Here is a 20,479-nt window from a genome sequence, read left to right on the forward strand (position 1 = left end):
ACAGATAAGTAAGTTGTAGAGCCAGGACTGCAGAGTTAGACTATATATTATTAAGAATACAGCCTTGGCTGGTGTGGCTCAGTGGATTGAGTGCTGGCCTGCAAACCAAAAGGTCACTGGTTTGATTCCCAGTCAGGGCACATGCCTGGGTTTCAGTACAGGTCCCCAGTAGGGGGCATGGGAGAGGCAACCACACATTGATGGTTTTCTTCCTCTCTTTCTCCCTCCCTTATCTGCTCTAAAAAATAAATAAATAAAATGCAGACAACTGTAATTAAACAACAATAAAATAATTTTTTAAAATCTTAAAAAAAGAATACAAATAGAGCTGTAGTAACAATGGACAAAAGAAGTGACTTTAAATTTAAAAGGTTATTAGACAAGTTCAAGCATAAGCAATTCATAGTTTATATGGGGAATTGGTGTTGTATCCAGGGACCCATACTTCTGTGTCATTCTCAATACATTGCTTCTACCTTATGCACTGAGATATGTGCTTTTTGCTTTCCTGACAGCTTGAAAGAGGAAAAAATGGATATTTCATGCAGGATTTTGAATAACGGAGTGGGTCAGAGGTGCAAACGGGCACAAGAATAAAAATGGGAAACCAGTTAGGATTATACTGAGTGCATGCAGTTTTTTGTGGTAATACTACAGAAATGATGTGTGTCCTTCTTGGAACACTGTGCCAGGAGCCAGAGGGTGTCAGTTGGTTTCATTACTGATAATACTATCATTTGATTAAGGAAGTGTTTTCTGCCTTTGCGACTTAAAACAGCTATTTCATTTTATTCATTTTTGTGAATTAGGAATTCTGGAAGAGTTCAGCCAGATATTTTTCCTGGACTCTCATACAGTTACAGTCAAATTTCAAGTGGAACTGTAGTCATCTAAAGGCTTGACTGGATTGGATATTCCAGATGGGTCACTCACTTGGCTGGCACTTGAAAAGTACCATTATCTGAGGCTTTCAGCTGGAGCTTTCCCCATGGGGCTTGGGTCTCTGATTGCATGGCAACCAGGTTTTCTTTTCTTTTTTTAAGGATTTTATTTATTTTTAGAGATGGAGGAAAGGAGGGAGAAAAAGAGGGAGAGAAATACCAATGTGCGAGAGAAACATTGAGTGGTAGCCTCTCAACATGCCCCCATCTGGGGACCTGGCCCACAACACAGGCATGTGCCCTGACTGAGAATCAAATCAGCAGCCTTTCAGAACACAGTCTGGCACTCAATCCACAGAACCACACCACCCAGGGCACAACTACGTTTTGAGAGGAAATGTCCACAGAGTAAACATTTTGAGAAATCAAGGCAGAAAAGACAAGAAACCTTCTGAACTAATTTCAGAAGTTATGTGGTCTCCTGTATATGACTGGTTACTAGAAGGTCATTAAGATCAACTCAGATTAAAAGGAAGGGGAATTAGACCCTCATCTCTCCATGAGGGGAATGTCAAGTAATTCTCATTCATCTTTAATGTTTGGCCTCTGGTCACAAATTATTTACATTTCTCCCACATATAAAATAGGTTCATCCCTAAAAGATTTATTCCTTTATGGAATCAGACTCAGGTTGGACCTCAATGTCCCATATTCCTTCTAAATCTAGTCTAAGTGATAGACCACCTACAATGGTGAAACAGAGATAAGATAACCACATTCCTATTCAAAAAGAGGGAAAATGAGTGGTACATCTGATATACAGCCAAGCGTATGTGGCTAGATTCTTGATTAGGACCCAGTTCTGCTCCCTGAGAATGAGTCTTCCTAGTTTTGGATTCCCTCATCTGAATCATTCTTTCCTTTTTATAAGCAATTTCCCATGTCTGCAGCTAGGTAGCTTTCTCAGTCTCCTTCCTCTCTGTAGAAGTTCAAGGGTTCAGAGGTTTTTATTTTATTATCTCTGTCACTTTTTATTAAATCTGGTATAATGTCCTTTAAAACCTTATGAGTTTCTTATTCATCTATTTTTAATTTCCACATAGCTTGAGTTTCTTACAGCATGGTTCCTGGGCTTTGAGAAGGGAGCATTCAAGAGGCCTTGGAATGGTCTCATTCCAAGAAACCAAGACAGAAACTTGCAAAGCTTCTTTTTGGCAGAGTTGTGGAAATCATGCAGCATTATGTCCACTGCATTTTATTAGTTACAAATAAATCACCAAGGCCAGCACACATTGAACAGGAGAATTAAATTCAATCTCTCAGTAGAGGTGTCAGAGAATTTCCAACCATTTTTAATCTACCACACTCACTGTAGCCTTCCCCCTTCTCGTGTTTTTAGTTTCTTTCTCCAACAGTGAAAAACCTGACTCCTGTTTTCATTAATATACTTACCTATTTTGCTGAATCCTAGAATACCTGAAAATAATTACAGAATTGTTAAAGCATGCTACTGAGGAAAAAAATTTACTAACTGGAATTCAGTATCTATTTACAGCCTTTTTGTCTTTATATATAAGAGAATATATAATTGAAATAATGTGCCTAAGTGTTACATTTTAAAATAGGCAGTCATGTTACTCATTTGAAATACAGAGTCTGTTTGTATTCCATTTTATTTGCTCACACCAGTGCTTATGAGTGGGTTTTTTTGTTGTTGTTGAATATATGAAACATGAACCTATTTTCTTTAGCTATAAATTCAAATAGTTTCACTAGGGTATATCTTTATTTTCTTTTATTTATGGAAGCTTCCTTAGGTTGTAGTTTTAAATATTAGCTCTGATCCATTGCTTGATTTAAAAAAAAATTTAATTTATTTGTTGATTTCAGAGAGAGAGGAAGCAGGGCAGAGAAAGCAAGAAATTGATTTGTTGTTCCATTTACTTATGCATTCATTGGTTGATTCTTGTATGTGCCCTGATTGAGAATTGAACTTGCAACCTTGACATATCAGGACGACACTAACTAACTGAGCTACCTGGCCAAGGTTTTATTTTTCTTTTTTTTTTAGGAACTCCAATTATATATATGTTAGATCTTCTTTGCCCATTTCCCCTTCAATTTCTCTGATTCTTTACTTCTTTCTTCATCTCATGTTCATTATCTTGATTGTTTTCCTGCTTTTTCCCCCCAATGACCCTAATTAGGTTTTTATTCAAATCTGTTCTTCCTTGGATACCTCATTATTTAGTTTTTATTTCTGATATAATTTGCCTTTTTCTTCTATTATTTTCCTGAGCTTCAACTCTTATTTCACTTTTTTCTGTTTTTGGTTCACTTCCCTTCTTAGTTTTGGACTTTCTTATTCAGGATGTGTTTTTCCCTCATGTCTCCAAGTGTTTACTTGAGACTACATAATTCTCTTTGGAATATTGTGTTACAGTTTTTCAGTATCATGGTTTGCTTTCAAGGAAGGAAATATTTATGAGCTAAAGTGCTTGGATTGTCATTTTCTCTATTTTTTTTTATAGGGTAGTCTTGTATAATGAGAGCTGCTTATCCTCTGCATCTCTTAGACTGAGATGGCCATTGAGAGTGATTAATGAGAATCCTATTCAACAATCTCTCTTCTGTCAGTGTAGTTTCATTAATGGGTGGCTTGTGGTGGGAGAGGAATGCAAGGAAGAGTGGTGTTCTTTGATTTTTTAAATTTCTGTAATTTTCCTGCAGGTTCCTAAATTTTGCCCTCTTTTTTCCCCTCGCTGCCCAGCTTCCAAAGGATACCTCTCCTTTTCACTCCTTCTTTCCCCTAGAGGTATTGCCTTTCCAAGACTGCCTTCTAGAGTTTCACATACTTTAAATCCTTTCTTATAAACAATGCTTTAATCTACTAATGTCAAAACAAGTCTGGGTTCTTATCTCCAGCTACAAAAGAATTTAGACCAAGGACACTGATGAAAACAAAGGCAGATTTATTGAGGTTCTTCAGCAGGTGAGAGAACCGAGATAAGTTCCCAAGTTATACACCCCAAATGTGGGTCTTATGGGTTTTTATAGCTTGGGAACACAGAAGTTGCTGGGGTTATGGAAGTAAGTTAGCAGACTTTTCCTGTTTCAAAACATTGATGTCTAGGTATACGTCAGCAAAGAGAAGCATTCTGGGATTGTGTAACACTTATTATGGGATGCAGAAAGGGACTTTCCTAACCAAGTGTTGAGTTTGTCTCTGTGATTCCTGGCTTAGCTTTAGATCTGAAAAACAAACTTTAAAGAAATCAGGCTAGTTCCCGGACCATTGTTCTATAATTACCTATTGATAACTGCCATGGTTCTGGCAGGGCTTGATTCAGTAGAGTTAATTTTGGGGAACATTTTATTCTATCCATTTTACTAAGATTCTTTTCACAATATTTTTGTACTTAGGGTAACCTTTCTCTATCTGGAGATGATTTTGTTTAATCTGAGACCCTCTGTTTTTCCTCTTTCTTGTTTCATGTGTTTTGTTTTGTTTTTTCCTCAAACCCACTTTGATCTCTGCAAACACTTTGGAATGAGAACTTAAGAAATGACTTTGTTGGAAATTGGTGGATTTTTTTTAACTATGAGTAATTTGAAGTTGATGGTGTTCTTTTCATTCAAGTATTGCTGACACAAGTTTTGTGTGTTCCTTGTTGATCTGTATAGTTTTTAGAGGACATGTTGGGAGATTTGTTTCATATGGTCACCATTACCTCAGCTGCTGGAAAACTTACCTGAGTACATTTTATTCTATTTCTCTCTATATATAATATATATAATCTATATCATAATATAGATTATATAGATTATAAGCATTATATGTAATTCTATGCTTTATACCAAATAGGTAGAGTAGATTTTTCCCTTTCACTTTGTGTCATATGATTTTTTTTTCCCTTAATATGATTTTGCTGAACTTTTTATTATATAATTTTGTAACAAAAGTAGTACAAATACTTTACCCCAATATACACAAAACCCAACTGTAATAACTACCAACATTTTATTTCTGGTTTCTAAAAGAAAGAGGAAAAGTCATTATTTGGTAAATATTCATTTATATCTACTATGTGCCATGTTTAGAAATATTTTGTTTGCTCATTACATTTCTTTTGAAATTAACCATGTTAGTTTTAGGAACTTGAATAAAAATTGTCTTTGAAAAAGTGGTAGGTTTTCAAAAGATAGCATACTAAAGTTTAAGGAATAATAAAATACATATATGAAGGATAATATTTTCAAGTTCTAATTAAATTTTTGAAAAATTGTCTTTTATTTTATAGATTAAAAGCTAATTTTAAGTGGTTGAGTCTTCAATTAAAACAAATCCTTGAGAGTATTAGAGTTCCTTTTTTGGTATACCAAATGTAGCAATCAGCTAAAATGACTTTAACTATATGCTTCAGTTTCATTTACTATGATCACTTTTTCCTAAGTGGCTGTTTTTCAATCTCATTATTATTTTTAATGTCTAGATTGCTGATGTGTAAGGATTCCGGTGGTAAAAAATGTTAGCATTTCTCCAGCAATGCATATTTTAGTCTCATGTCTTAATGCTTTTATTGTAGATGCTGTTGCATGAAAAAGCAGAGGCTTTGCAAGAAGAAGTAGAAGAGCTATTGAGGTTACCTTCTGATTTCCCTTCCATTGAAAAGGCATGAAGCTGTCTGATGAGCATTTTCAAATATGAATTATTTTTTGTACATATGTTTTATTAAAGGTTCCTCATAGTTTATAAATGAAAAAATACATTTTAATTATACATTCAGAACTGTGGATGATGTTTGAATATACCTGTCACCCATAATTGCAGTAACCTTCCCAGTAATAATCCATCTTACTCAAATCTTATACATGATCCAGTATCTGTGTTCAAAAATGAAACCCAACTTCCTCAACCTTGCTGCATCCTACCTTTGTAGACAGATCTTTCATCATCTCTTACTCATTTCTTTTATCAAACTGAACTGTTTAAAATTCCAGAATTTCCCCTGCAGTTTCCAAACCCTTTATTTCCTAACTTCTTTATTCTATTCCAAGTGCATAGAAAATTATCTTTAAAATGTGCTACATACTTCAACTATCAACTAAAAATGCTCAAATTCTGTCTCCTGTATGAAAAAGTTCAAGTTTGTTCTCATTCCCACTCCATACATGAGTTCTTGCACTTCTGTAAGTATTATGAGCCCTTCATTTATGCCTATGTATTTTTTTATAGTTTTCCAATGAATATTTATTATTAGTTAAGTCATGATTCAGGATGCCAGGGTGTGATGTGCCTAGATCCTCCTTCACCATCCTGGGAGAAGAATGGAGAACAGAGGAGAAGTGGGGTGGAGCCAGTTGAATTCTTTCCTTCTGCATGGCAGTCATCTCAGTGGGCCTTCTGCATGGCAGTCATCTCAGGCGCACACCTGGGATGTGGACCATTTGCACATGGAAACATCATCCCCTTTAATGGTCATTGTCTTCTTGCAACAGCAGAAGTCCAGGTAGTCCTGCTAGCAGTTCCTTGTCTGGTAGTGGTTGGGAAAACAGCTGTCAAAAGGGACAGTCATAATTCTAGATTTGGTCTTCTTGTCTTCTGCCACATTGCTGACTCCTAAAAATGACCTGAAGCAGCTTGCAGTTCAATGTGACCTTCAGTGAAGACCAGCCCATGTCTTTTTAAATGCTATTAGTTTCAAATCTCCTGGAAAGTGGAGACCTTTTTTATCATCTTTGTATGGCACATAGTACCTACCACAATTTACTGTAGAAAGCAGGAAACTTTGTGAAGAATTAAAACTACTCAAGTGAATAATTTAAAGATTCTCTTCAAACACACCTAAATATTGCCTCTTCCCACTCCCTTTTCAGAATTATAGTTCAAATGTAGATGACAGGTTAGCTACAGAAAAAAAGGGTAATAACTACCAATATTGATTAATACTGAACTAGCTTACTTAAAGTCTTACCTGTTCAGGACATCCATTGAAGACTTTGCAAATAGATTCAGTCTAAGTTCTTCATGCCTTAACATTTTCTACCATTATAATGTAGTAATTTACCTTCCAATTTCCATGTACCAGGCACTATTATATGTGCTTTAAATGACTAATTTAGTCCTTACAACAACACTGTAAGGCAGATACTATTATCATCCCCATGTTATAGATAAGTAAACTGAAACATAGAGTAATTAAAATAACTTGCTATTTTATCAATTTTTGCTCTTCCTATTTGGTACCTTCTACTTTTTTTGAGTTCAGTATGTTGCTCCTTTTCTATTTACTTATGCAAGGTGTTTAGATAATTTTTTACCTGTTTTTTTTTCTACCATGTATATTAAAGATATACATTTCTTTAGAAATTGCATTTAGAGGCATCCTAAAATTAATATGTTACACTTTCATATTTATCCAGTCAAACATTTTGTATTTTAATATTGATATTTTTAACTTCCAACTATTTGGAGATTTCCTAAGTATAATTTAGTTGCTCTTTCATGCTTTAGTTAAACAAAGATCAAAAGAGATATCCTTAAAAAATATTGTCTTTTGAAATTTGTTAAGATTTGCTTTATACTCTAGCATATAGTTATTTTGGTAAATAGTCCATATTTTTAATGTTTCCTTGAAGTTCATTCGTTTTCTAGACTAAATTTTTCATGGACTACATAAAGTACATTTTTTTCTAGACTCTCTCCATGTTTACTGATTGCCTTTACAGGGTTTAACGTATGGTTAAATCCATATATTGGGCTATTAATTCCATTGTTGTAGTTTTCATTTTTAGAATTCTTATTTGATCCTTTCAGTAGCTTTGAGTTCACTGCTGAACCTTTTCACTTTGTTATTTAATTTCTTAAATATATTAATCATAGCTATTGTAACATCTGTCTCTAAATTCCACTATATATATTAATCTCTTATAATGCCTATTTTTTATCAAATAAAGAACATTTTGTATGTGGATAAAAAAATAAATAAAATAGCCCTGGCTGGTGTAGCTCAGTGGATTGAGCGTGGGCTGCGAACCAAAGTGTCGCAGGTTTGATTTGCAGTCAGGGTACATGCCTGAGTTGCAGGCCATGACCCCCAGTAACAAGAAACATTGATGTTTTTCTCTCTCTCTCTCTCTATCTCCCTCCCTTCCCTCTCTAAAAATAAATAAATAAATAATCTATAAAAAGGGGGGATTAAGTCTCCAATAAGTCTAAAAAATAAATTGAATGAATGAATGAATGAATGAATAAAATAAATAATTTGCTCAAGGTCATGTACAAGTTAGCTGCAGGGAAAGGATTCAGACTCAGGCAGTCCCAGCCTAAAGTCTGTGCACATAACCATTATAAAATACTGTCTTGATTAATTTGCCTACTTCATTCCTTCTAAGTGTTCTTTTCACCTGGCCTTGAATTTATCCCTAGCATTACAGCTCATTCTCACACCCCCCTCCTTACGAATCACAGTATGACATCCTAATGTCTGAGGAGAACCTCACACTTCACTGCACATATTCCTTTTGTTCCAGCTAAAAAGACTTTAAAAGCTTGGTTTAGTCTTCAGTTTTAAATCTAGAAATTCTAGTATTTTCAGCTTACTCAAGTAAGGCTGTAAGTGAGCCTGATTCTTAATAACCAATATATAAAAGGCTGATTAATAATCCCAATTTAACTTATTTTCTTTTCTTCTTTTTTTTACCCTTCCCCTTTTCCCCTCATTAGCCCCTCCCACCTCCCCTCTAGTTACTGGGTGTTTGTTCTTAATTTCAATGTCTGTGGTTATATTTTGCTTGCTTGTTTGTTCTGTTGATTAGGTTCCACTTACAGGTAATATCATATGGTATTTGTCCCTCACCACCTGGTTTATTTCAGTTAGCATAATGCTCTCCAGTTCCATCCACACTCTTGCAAAGAGTAGGAGCTCCTTCTTTCTTTCTGCTGTGTAGTATTTCATTGTGTAAATGTTTTTTGATCCTTTCATTTACTGATGGGCACTTAGATTGCTTACAGCACTTGGCTATTGTGAATCGTGCTGCTATGAACACTGGGGTGCACAGGTTCTTTTGGATTGGTGTTTCAGGATTCTTAGGGTATAATCCCAGCCATGGAATTGCTGGGTCAAAAGGTAGTTCTCCTTTTAGTTTTCTGAGGAAATTCCATACTGTTTTCCACAGTGGCTGCACCAGTCTGCATTCCCACCAACATTGCCCTATGGTTCCCTTTCTCCACATCCTTTCCAGCATTTGTTGTTTCTTGATTTCTTTGTGATAGCCATTCTTACCAGTGTGAAGTGGTATCTCATTGTGGTTTATTAATATAAGATTAGAGATGGCAAGGTTGTGGAGGGGATACCTTTACAAAAACTAGAATACCTGTATGTGCAGACCAGGATAATCTCCCATCACCCCATCAGTGTTTCTCTAGGTCAATTTAACTAATAGTCTGTGTCAAGTGTAATGGGGACTTAGCCCAAAAAGATATTATAATGGAAAGAAATTAAAACAGTTCAGCTCCAGAAAAGAAGCAACAGTAAATCGGTGGGAATATAGTAAAGAATAAAAGTATACCTAAATACATTTAAGCATTTAATATATAACAAACATGGTTTTTCCAGTTTTAAGTGATACAAATCCAAGGATATTTGGCTTAAACAAAAAGCAGTGTTTCATGGTCACATTCCCAAACCACAGCAGCAATAAAACTGATATGAAGGAACTGAAGGTACCTTCTTTGATACTTCAGTGTAGTCATATGACACCATCAAAAACCACACATTCAAATCTTTTCATTTACCTAAAGTTTAATTTGGTTTAAGGAGATAGTTAGGTATTCAGTTGAATATTTTTCTAAGACATGAGGTAGCCATTTGTTCCAACTCCATTCACTGAGTTATCCATCATTTCCATTGTGACGTTATTAACTGTACCTAGTTATTGATATCCCTGCCTACCACCCTTCTCCCTCAGTTCTGAAAAAACTAAAACACAACCACAGGAGTGGGCAAAGAACCCTTTCCCACAAGAATCACAACTGCTTTTGAAGTTCATGCCATTATGACAAAAGTAATAGTATACCTAAGCATTATTATACTAGGGGTTTTTTAATATCCAGTAATTTATAATCATATACTGATAAGTATATGTTTTTGTTACTCTCAGTGATAAATAATAAAGATAAAAACTACCATTTATTGAGGGCTTACCACATACCAGCACTAGGGTAAATATTTTATATATTTTATATACATTACTTGGATGATTCCTTACAGCCATCTGAGGACTGTTAGTTCTTTACCCTATGTTACACCTGAAGAAAATGTGACTTGTCCAGGATCACCCCATTCAATGAGTGGCAGAGCCTAGACTTGCACCAGAATCATACTGATAATTCTGTTTTTGACTGTTTACTTGCATTACAAGGTACCTATGTGTTTTTGGAAAGAAGTCAAACAAGATGGCAGACTGAAGATATGTATTAGCCCTTACACGTCTCTAAAATCCTGTTAAATTATTGAAAGTAAAAATTCAGTGCAATAAATTAGCATGCTTCATGTCCTACATTTTGAATTTTTAAAGTATATTTTATTGATTATGCTATTACGGTTTCCCCAATTTTCCCCCTTTGTTCCCCCTCCACCCTGCACCCTCAGCCCTCCAGCATTCCCCACTCCCTTAGTTCATGTCCATGGGTTGTACATATAAGTTCTTTGAGTCCTCTGTTTCATATACCATTTTCGACCTCTCCCTGTCCATTTAATTCCTACCAATTATGCTTCTTTTTCCTTGTACCTTCCCCCCCTATTCCTCTCTTCCCCCTCCCCACTGAAAACCCTCCATGTGATCTCCATTTCTCGATTCTGTTCCTGTTCTAGTTGTTTGCTTAGTTTGTTTTCTTTTTTTTTTCTTTGTTCATTTGTTGATAGTTGTGTTTGTTGTCATTTTACTGTTCATAGTTTTTCATCTTCTTCTCTTAAATAAGTCCTTTTAACATTTCATATAAGGGCTTGGTGATGATGAACTCCTTTAACTTGACCTTATCTGGGAAGCACTTTATCTGCCCTCCCATTCTAAATGAGAGCTCTGTTGCATAGAGTAATCTTGGATGTAGATCCTTGTCTTTCATGACTTTGAATACTTCTTTCCAGCCCCTTACCTGCAAGGTTTCTTTTCAGAAATCACCTAACAGGCACTCCTTTGTAGGTAACTGTCTCCTTTTCTCTTGCTGCTTTTAAGATTCTCTTCTTATCTTTAATCTTGTGTATTGTAATGATGATGTGTCTTGGTGTGTTCCTCCTTGAGTCCAACTTCTTTGGGACTCTGGGCTTCCTGGACTTTCTAGAAGTCTATTTTCTTCACCAGATTGGGGAAGTTTTCCTTCATTATTTGTTTAAATAAGTTTTCAATTTCTTGCTGTTGCTCTTCTCCTTCTGGCACCCCTACAATTTGGACATTGGAACATTTCAAGTTGTCCCAGAGGTTCAAAAGTCTCTCTTCATTTTTTGAATTCTTGTTCCTTCATTCTGTTCTGGTTGGCTGTTTATTTCTTCCTTTTGTTCCAGATGGGCGATTTGAGTCCTGGTTTCCTTCCTGTCACTGTTAGTTCCCTGAATATTTTGCTTTATTTCATTTTGCTTTATCTTTCATTTGTTCTTCCATTTTTCGACCAAGCTCAATCAGATCTGTGAGTGTTTTGATTACCAGGGCTTTCAATTCATCAGACAGGTTAGCTATCTCCTCATCACTTAGCTCCCTTTCTGAAGTTTTGCTCTATTTCATTTTGGCCCTATTTGTTTGGGGCAGCTGATAAGGGGGCAGGGCCTTCAGTATTCACCTGGGCAAGGCAACCCTCCTTACTGCACTGCAGGGCTGCCTGTGGGGGAGGGGAGGGGCCAGAGAGGGGACAATTCAGCTCTCCTTGGCTCTAGCCCACTTTCCAATGAACCCTTGTGTGAGCTCGGAATTTCTCTCACTGTGGCAATGACATTAGTCCATAGCTAGCTCTGAGTCTGTTTCCCCTTAAGTCAGACACACCCATGGAGCCTGCGGCCTTGCAGCAGCTAGCCCCACCCATCTGCTTCTTTAGTGGTCTGGTTGTTTTGTTTAACTGTTTCTTTAATTCCGTGGTTGTTGGAGTTCCATGTAGGTTGATTTTTCTGGCAATTCTGGTTGTTTATTGATTTTAGATTGGTTTTTATCCTCCTTTTGGGTGTGCAAGGAAGCGAAGTGTTTCTACCTACACCTCCATCTTGGCCAGAACTTTCATTTTGAATTTTTAAAATAGTCTTCTGACCTTTCCTTCACTAAATATTGTAGTTACTCAACCAATATGTGGCCATTTGAAGTAGTTCTAGAAGAAGTCACTGTTGTCTTTTAGGAGAACATAAGTATGTAATATAAAAATTTTTTGCTATTTAGAATTACAACAGTCACTGTGGAAGACACGAGTGGTTTTCCTCTAGCTGAACCAAATGTATTAGACGATTAAGCCTCCCCAATGTGAGATGACAGTAGAAGCTTTAGTCAAAGGTCTGCACTAAAACAAATGAACCTGGCAGCAAAAGTTAATGCACTGGCAGTATCTAGTGTTCAAATTTTGGTACATTACATACTCTTGAATGTTCAAGTGTACGTTTTGTTTCTTAAACTATTTAAAAAAATTAACCAGTTTTTCTTGTTTTAAGGCTTTGACTCAAAGACAGAGTGTATGTTGTCATTTATTTTTTGTACTATTTCCATTACCATTTAGTTTCCTTATACATATCGCCCTACCCACTGCAAACACCACCCTGTTATCCATGTCCATGAGTCCTTTCTCCTTTTTGCTCAATCCCTCTATCCCCTCCCCTCCCTTAGCTGCCATCCTGCTCTCTATCTACGAGTCTGTCTCTGTTTTACTTTTTAGTTCAGTTTGTTCATTAGATTCCACATATGAGTGAAATCATATGGTATTTGTCTTTCTCTGGCTGGCTTCTTTCACTTAGTATAATGTTCTCATCCAAACTGTCACTGTCACAATGGTAAAATTTTCTTCTTTTTTATGGCCAAGTATAAATCCATTGTGTAAATGTCCCACGGTTGTTTTAGCCACTCATCTATTGATGGACACTTGAACTGCTTCCATGTCTTGGCAATTGTAAATTGCTGCCAAAAATGCTGCAATAAACTAGGGGTGCTTATGTTCTTTCAAATTTGTGTTTTAGGTTCCTTTGGATGTTCCCAGTAGTGGAATTGCTGGGCCAAAGGTAGATCAATTTTTAATTGTTTGAGTTATGTCCATACTGCTTTCCACAGTAGCTGCACCAGTCTGCATTTCCACCAACAGAGCAGAAGTGGTTCCCCTTTCTCCACATCCTCAGCAGCACTTGTTGTTTTTTGATTTATTGACGATGGCCATTCTGAAAGGTGTGAGATGGTATCCCACTGTGGTTTTAATTTGCATTTCTCTGAAGATTAGTGGCGTTGATCATCTTTTAATATGTCTACTTGCCATCTGTATGTCCTCCTTGGAGAAGTGTCTATGCAGGCCCTTTGCCCATTTTTTAATGGGGTTGCTTGTTTTTTGGGTGTTGAGCTTTGTAAGCACTTTATACATTTTGGATATTAACCTCTTATCAGATGTATTGGCGAATATGTTCTCCCATTCTGTGGGTTGTCTTTCTATTTTGTTTATGATTTCCTTTCCTTTTTGGTTTGTTGTAGTTCTGTTTGTTTATTTTTTCTTTCCCTTGCCTGAGGAGATATATCCGATAAAATATTTATGTGATCAATGTCCAACATTTTGCTGCCTATGTTTTCTTTTAGGATTTTTATGGTTTGGGCTTTAACATTTAAGCCTTTGATCCATTTTGAATTTACTCTTGAGTCTGGTGTAAGAAGGTGGTCTAATTTCATTTTTCTGCACGTATCTGTCCAATTTTCCCAACACCATTTATCGAAAAAACTTTTAGCCCATTGTACCTGCTTTCTTCCTCTGTCAAATATTAATTGACTATAAAGGCGTGGGTTTATTTCTGGGCTCTCCATTCTGTTCCATTGATCTATGTGTCTGTTTTTATGTCAGTACGAGGCTGTTTTGATTACTATGCCCTTATAGTATAGTTTGATATTGGGTAGCATGATTCCTACAACTTTGTTGTTCTTTCTCAGGATCCCTGTTGCTACATGGGGCCTTTTGTGGTCCTATAGAAATGTTTGAAATATTTGTTCTAGTTCTGTGAAATATCAGTTCCAGTTCTAACATCATTGGAATCTTGATAGGAATTGTGTTGAGTCTACAGATTGCTTTGGGCAGTAGGGACATTTTAATGATGTTAATTCATCCTACCTATGAACATGGCATGTGCTTCCACTTATTTGTATCTTCCTCAGTTTCTTTCTTCAGTGTCGTATAATTTTCTGAGCACAGGTCTTTTACGTCCTTGGTTAGGCTTATTCCTAGGTGTTTTATTCTTTTTGAAGCAATTGTGAATGGGATTGTTTTATTGATTTCCCTTTCTGTTAGTTTGGTATTGGCATATAAAAATGCAACTGATTTCTAAATATTAATTTTGTATCCCGCTACTTTGAGAATTCATTTATCCATTCTAGTAGCTTCTTGGTGGAATGCTTGGGGTTCTCTGTGTATAGTCTCATGTCATCTGCAAACAAAGACAGTTTTACTTCTTCCTTTCCAACTTGGATGACTTTTATTTCTTATTGTGTGATTGCTGTGGCTAGGACTTCTAGTACTATGTTGAATAAGAGATGAAAGGGGACACCCCTGTCTTATTCCTGATCTTAAGGGGAATGCTTGTAGTTTTTGCCCATTGAATATGATGCTGGCAGTGGGTTAGTCATATATTGCTTCTATTACGTTTAGCATGTTTGTCGGGAGCCGACCAACAGCTGACCTTTGACACAGTCAGGTCGGATGAGACACATCTGCACAGCAGAGGTGACTATGGCCGAATCTCCTGTCTATCTCTTCCTGTATGCCTGTCCCTGCTAGCAATAGGTGGTAGGGTTTTTAGATACTTGTGTGTTATAACAAAAAATCTGCACGATGTCTCTGCACGAAATGACTTGCTGACCACAGAATAGAGACCCCTAGCAGCCCTAATGTTGCCTGCTTCCCCCACCTGGGAAGTTAAGGACAAAATTAAACTATGGGCAGACCAACTGCCAGAACACTGAAGGAAGCTGTTGCTAGGGATGTTTCTTAGGGAGTCACCACTTGAGAGCTTAAGATTTATTAGAGCCACTACCCCTCCCATACCCTGGACAGGAGTGTATAGAAGCAAGGAGTTCTAGTTGAAAATAATAATCTCAATACATGGAAATGAACACAAAACATGCCCCCCCCAAGATGTATAAATCAAAAAACCCAGGCAAAAAACCAGTTACCTAACCAGGATAAATTTAACCTTAATGGATAATAGTTGATTTCTATATATCTATAAATCACCCCTTGCACCCTTTTAATTTAGATCAATTCCTAGAATTTTAATAGATACCTACTTACTAATTGGCACCTGAAAGTTTGTGCCCATATAGCTTCATTGGCTATCTGATTAATGACCCTCTTGGTCAAAATAACCTTTGTTTAATATGGCTGATCTGTGGGACCTTCTGTACTTTTCGGCTATTTCTTTGTTTCACATGATTGGTTTGTAAAATCTTCTGTGTTTTTAGAAATTATGTCTGTGGTAACCATTTCTGTTTTAATAATCACACTATGCACTGAATGTTGTATAACCTCCCCTATAAAAATAAAGATTGGTTTTTCTTGGTGAGTCAGTCGGGCCCAAAAAGCCTGGCTGTCCTCCAGCACCCACCGGGTATCTCGTTTCATTCACTTTGCCTTAGCCATGCATCCTTTGGGCACCCTGAGACCCCGCCGAGGATGGACCCCGGCACATGTTCCCTCTGTTGCCCCTTTGCTGAGGATTTTTATCATAAATGGCTGCTGGGTTTTATCAAATACTTTTTCTTCATCTATTGATGGGATCATGTGATTTTTATCATTCATTTTGATTATGTGGTGAATCACATTTATTGATTTGGAATGTACCACCTTGTATTCCCAGAATGAATCCCACTTGATCGTGGTGTATGACCTTTATGATGTATTGTTGTATCAAGTTTGATAATATTTTGTTGAGGATTTTAGCACCTATGTTCATTAGGGATATTGGCCTGTGATTTTCTTTTCTTGTAGTGCCCTTATCTGGTTTTGGAATTAGGATAATGCTGACCTTGTAAAATGAGCTTGGGAGCCTTCCCTCCTCTCAAATTTTTCGAAGGAGTTTGAGAAGGAGAAGTGTTAGTTCTTCTCAGATAGTCTGGTAATTCACCTGTGTAGTCTAGCCATCTGGTGTAGGGCTTTTTCTTGTTGGGAGTTTTTGAATATTGCTCAGTTTCACTAGGTGTAATCTGTCTATCCAGATTCTCTAATTCTTCCTATTTAGTTTTGGAAGGTTGTATGTGTCTAGGAATTTGTCCATTTCATCCAGGTTGTCCAGCTTGTTGGCATATAGTAGTTCATAATATTTTCTTACTCTCCTTGGTATTTCTTTGGTGTCAGTTGTTATTTCTCCTCCTTCATTCCTGATTTTATTTATTTGGGTCCTTTTTTTTTTTCTCAATGAGTCTGGTTAAAGGTTTGTCAATGTTGTTTATCTTTTCAAAGAACCAACTCTTGGATTGATTGATCTTCTGTATCATTTTTTAGACTCTGTTTCATTTATTTCTGCTCTGATCTTTATTATTTCCTTCCTTCTGCTCACTTTGGTGTTGTTTATTGTTCCTTTTCAAGTTCCTTTAAGTGTAAGGTTAGATTGTTTATTTGAGCATTTTCTTGATTCTTGAGATAGGCCTGTAATGCTATAAATTCCCCTCTTAGGATTGCTTTCCCTGTGTCCCACAGATTTTAGATTGCTATGTTCTCATTTTCATTTGTTTGAAGGCACCTTTTGATATTTCTCAATGTTCTTCTTGTTGATTTCTAGTTTCATAGCATTGTGGTAAGAGAAGATGCTTGATATGATTTCAGTCTTCTTTAATTTATTGAGACTTGTTTGTGTCCTAGCCTATGGTCTATTCTAGAAAATGTTCCATGTGCACTTGAGAAGTGTGTATATTCTGCTGTTCTGCAGTGAAATGCTTTAAATGTATCAGTTAAATTCATTTCATCTAGTGTGTCATTTAAGACCTCTGTCTCATTGTAGATTTTCTGTTTGAAATGTCTATCCAATGAAGTAAAATGGGGTGTTAAAAACCCCAACTATGACTGTATTTCCATCAGTCTTTCCTTTTATGTCCATCAATATTTGCTTTACATATTAGATGCTCCTATGTTGGATACATAAATGTTTACTATGGTCACATCCTCCTGTTGGATTGTTCTCTTTATCATTATGTAGTACCCTACATCGTCTCTTATAATAGCCTTTATTTTAATGTCTATTTTGTGAAATATAAGTGCTGCTACTGTAGCTTTTTCTCTTTCCATTTGCATGATATACTTTTTCCATCCCTTTACTTTTAGTCTGTGTGTATCTTTCTATCTAAAGTGGGTCTCTTGGAGTCAGCATATATTTGGGTTTGTTTTCTTATCCATCCAGCTACTTTATGTCTTTTGGTTGGAGCATTAAAGCCATTTGCATTTAAGGTCGTGCCATTTTATTATCAGACTATTTTCCTTTGTTTTGTTTGTTTGTCTTGTTCTCATTCTTAAAGCAAGCCATTTAACATTTTTTTTGCAGTACTGGCTTGGTGTTAACAAACTCATTTAACTTTTTCTAGTCTAGGAAGGTCTCTTTTTCTCCTTTGATTTTGAATGATAGCCAGGCTGGTTAAAATAGCCATGATTGTAGGTCTTCGGTTTTCATCACCTTGAATATTTCATGCCACTCCCTTCTGGCCTGAACTGTGTCTTTTGAGAAATCAAATGATAATCTAATTGGTGTGCCCTTGTGTGTAACTGTGGCAGGAGAAGAAAACCCCCATGAAAAAGTTTCTATGCTCTGTAACTTCTTTAATAAGCAGTGCCCTCTGTAACACTTGCAAAAAGCTATTTTTAGGTAAGGAGCCATCACCAAGGCGACGGCCGCTTATCTCAAGGCCAAAACTAACCTTCACTGCTTGCTCTCAGTGGCTGGTTCCCCCTCCCTTTCTGCCTGTGTAACTAGTATATAAAGAAAACTCCAGCCCAGCCTTTTTGCTCAGAAGATTTGGATGGTTAACCCCCGCCAGGCCCGCGCGTAATAAAGTTTGTGCTTCGTTATCTCTCTGCATGTGAGTGATTTTCCACAACATTTTGGTTCCCTGACCGAGAAACACACTCACACGAGCATTCATTTTGCCTCTGGTGAAGGTGACTGGGAGAGTTTGCGGGGGAGCCCTGCCACAAGGGAAGGAGCAGGTGCCTTGGTTGTTTCAGGCTTTCCAGAGCAGAGACTCCAGTGCTGCATCCCTGACTGCTCTAAGACCCAGGTGGAGGGGGAGAGACGAACCACGAACTGTCGGAGGCGCCAATTAGAATCGGTATGTGCCCCAGGGGACCTGACCCTAGAATCAGTGAGAGGCTGATCACCTCTCAACCGGAAAATTCAGGAGTCTGGGCCAAGACCCAGACCATCGGACTCCTTCTCAGGGGAGAAAACTGTGTGACTGTGTGTGTGAATGTATCTGTAACTCCACAAGCCGGCCAGGCTTACAGAGTTTGCTTGTGCCCTCACCTGTGGCAGGCGTGTGAAAGACCCCCTTTTTCTTTGTTTGTCTGAGCCAATTGGGAGAATTCATCATGGAGTGGGGGGGGGGGTCTCTGCCACAGTACTATATTGCATGTATGTGGGAGATCAGACAGCAAGCCATGTGCGTGCACTGTCATTTTGGGTAAAATGGAGGACGAGCCACGTGAGTGCCCCCCCACCCCCCAAGGGTGGAGCGTGCATGGTTGTCATCACCTTGGATGATGGGTCATGTGAGAGCCCTTCCATCTTGGAACTGGCAAGGTGCCAGGCTAAGGGCTGTCTTCAGATTATAGGCTGTATGCTGCTACTGTGTAGGCACTGCATCAGTCTGGTTCTCTGTGTAACTGGTTCTGATAAGAATGGCTCTGCTTCTGAAGGACATGAGCTGAGGTCCAAGGGTAAACATCCGACCTGTAGGTGTTTGCAGGGTCTGAGCTTCAGAAAACTGCAGGGTGTCCCTGAAAATCTAGGGGATTTTAGTGGAAGGTACCTACAGTGCCAGGGACTTTCAGCTGTCCTTCCCAGAGTGGGAAAGGAACAAGGAACCAGGATTAAAAAAGAATAATGGTTAAATCTGAATGAGTAAAATTATGTATAAAGAATGTAAAGTTTTAAACCTGGAGTAAAGGAAACCTCAACTATTTTTTTCTGGTTTTGTGGGAAAAGAGCAAAATTTCTAACATTGGTGTTGTTTCTGATCAGAAACCCTCTGTACTTAAAATATGTTTAAGATTGCCTGTAACCAGTTGGGGAGAATGCCTTTGCCACTCGGGACCCAGGAAGGGTCATTTGGGGCTGATGAGTGCTTCAGCCAGAGGCAAAGCAGCGTGTCTCTGCCAAAAGACCGGGCCTGAAGGAGCATGTCTGTGTGCAAGAGAATGTCCCTACCTGTGTATTGTTTTGGAAACTCTGTTTTGAATTTTGCTCTGTATCGGCTCTAAAAAGGAAATTGAGGATTCCAGGGAAGGTTGAAACTTCACACTCTGTAGGAAAGTAAATAAAAGATATAATTTTATATATATATATGTATATATATATATATACACATATATATATATATATGAAGAAGGTCTGTAGAAAACTGCAAAAATAAACAGGAAGCTGTAAAGATAAATGGAAAAGTGAAAGTTTTAGAAAGGAATTATATGGTGTTAGTTAATAATAGAAGGTATAATGCAATCTTGGTGGATATCAGAAAATGTATAAAAAAATAAAGGGTTTCTGAATGTTCTAGAAAGTCTGGAAGTAAAGTTTTGAGAAGCCCAGTGGATATCAGAAGGGAAAAGATTTTCCTTCGGGCTTTGTATTTTTCTCCCTACTTGATCCCTCCAGAATTTGGCATTCTGAAGGAGTGAATGAAGACATAAGGTTTCTTTGCATAAGACCAATAAGACCAGTAGTTAATAGTGGTTTTGTTAACCAAGACTTTGACTGGAATGTCGTGTCTGAAGGAGGCATGTATGGGTTCTGGTCGTCACCTGAAAGCCCTGAGGAACTAGAATTGACTTGTGAAGCTAGTGTAAGCCCACAAGAAAAGCCTGGTTGGTTGTGCAATTCATGGCAGTCTTTCCAGGGAAGGAACAAAGGTTGCTTTCCTGAAAGATGGCCAAAAAGGAACCTGTGGGCACAATGAAAGAATCAAGGATCTGACTAAAACAACTGGTACAGGCAAAGCCAGATGGTGGATGTGTGGCTCTGCTTCTGTGCCCTAAGGGGTGGACTGAGAAGTCAATCCGAAAGGTCCCTGTGTGAGTTCCAGCAGAGTGGAATCAAGGATTATAAGTGATCCAGGCTGCTCTTGGTGTGTTTATGCAAACGAACAGTCAAAATAAAAACAGAACTCAAAGTAGTCCCTTTAATAAC

At 37.5% G+C, this 20,479-nt stretch overlaps 1 protein-coding gene across 7 annotated transcripts in view; it reads left to right on the plus strand.

Annotated features, from left to right (window-relative positions):
• HELQ (helicase, POLQ like) overlaps nucleotides 1-7,511 on the plus strand; it is a 48,528-nt gene extending 41,017 nt beyond the window's left edge. For all 7 annotated transcript variants that reach the window (XM_028506852.2, XM_036027103.1, XM_036027100.1 and 4 more), the window contains one exon: nucleotides 5,468-7,511. In XM_028506852.2, coding sequence (XP_028362653.1) covers nucleotides 5,468-5,560 — 93 coding nt within the window. In that variant the 3' untranslated portion in view covers nucleotides 5,561-7,511. The remainder of the gene's footprint in view (nucleotides 1-5,467) is intronic.
• The last annotated feature ends 12,968 nt before the right edge of the window (nucleotides 7,512-20,479 follow it).

Source organism: Phyllostomus discolor, chromosome 1, assembly GCF_004126475.2.
Source record: "Phyllostomus discolor isolate MPI-MPIP mPhyDis1 chromosome 1, mPhyDis1.pri.v3, whole genome shotgun sequence".
NCBI classification, from domain to species: domain Eukaryota; kingdom Metazoa; phylum Chordata; class Mammalia; order Chiroptera; family Phyllostomidae; genus Phyllostomus; species Phyllostomus discolor.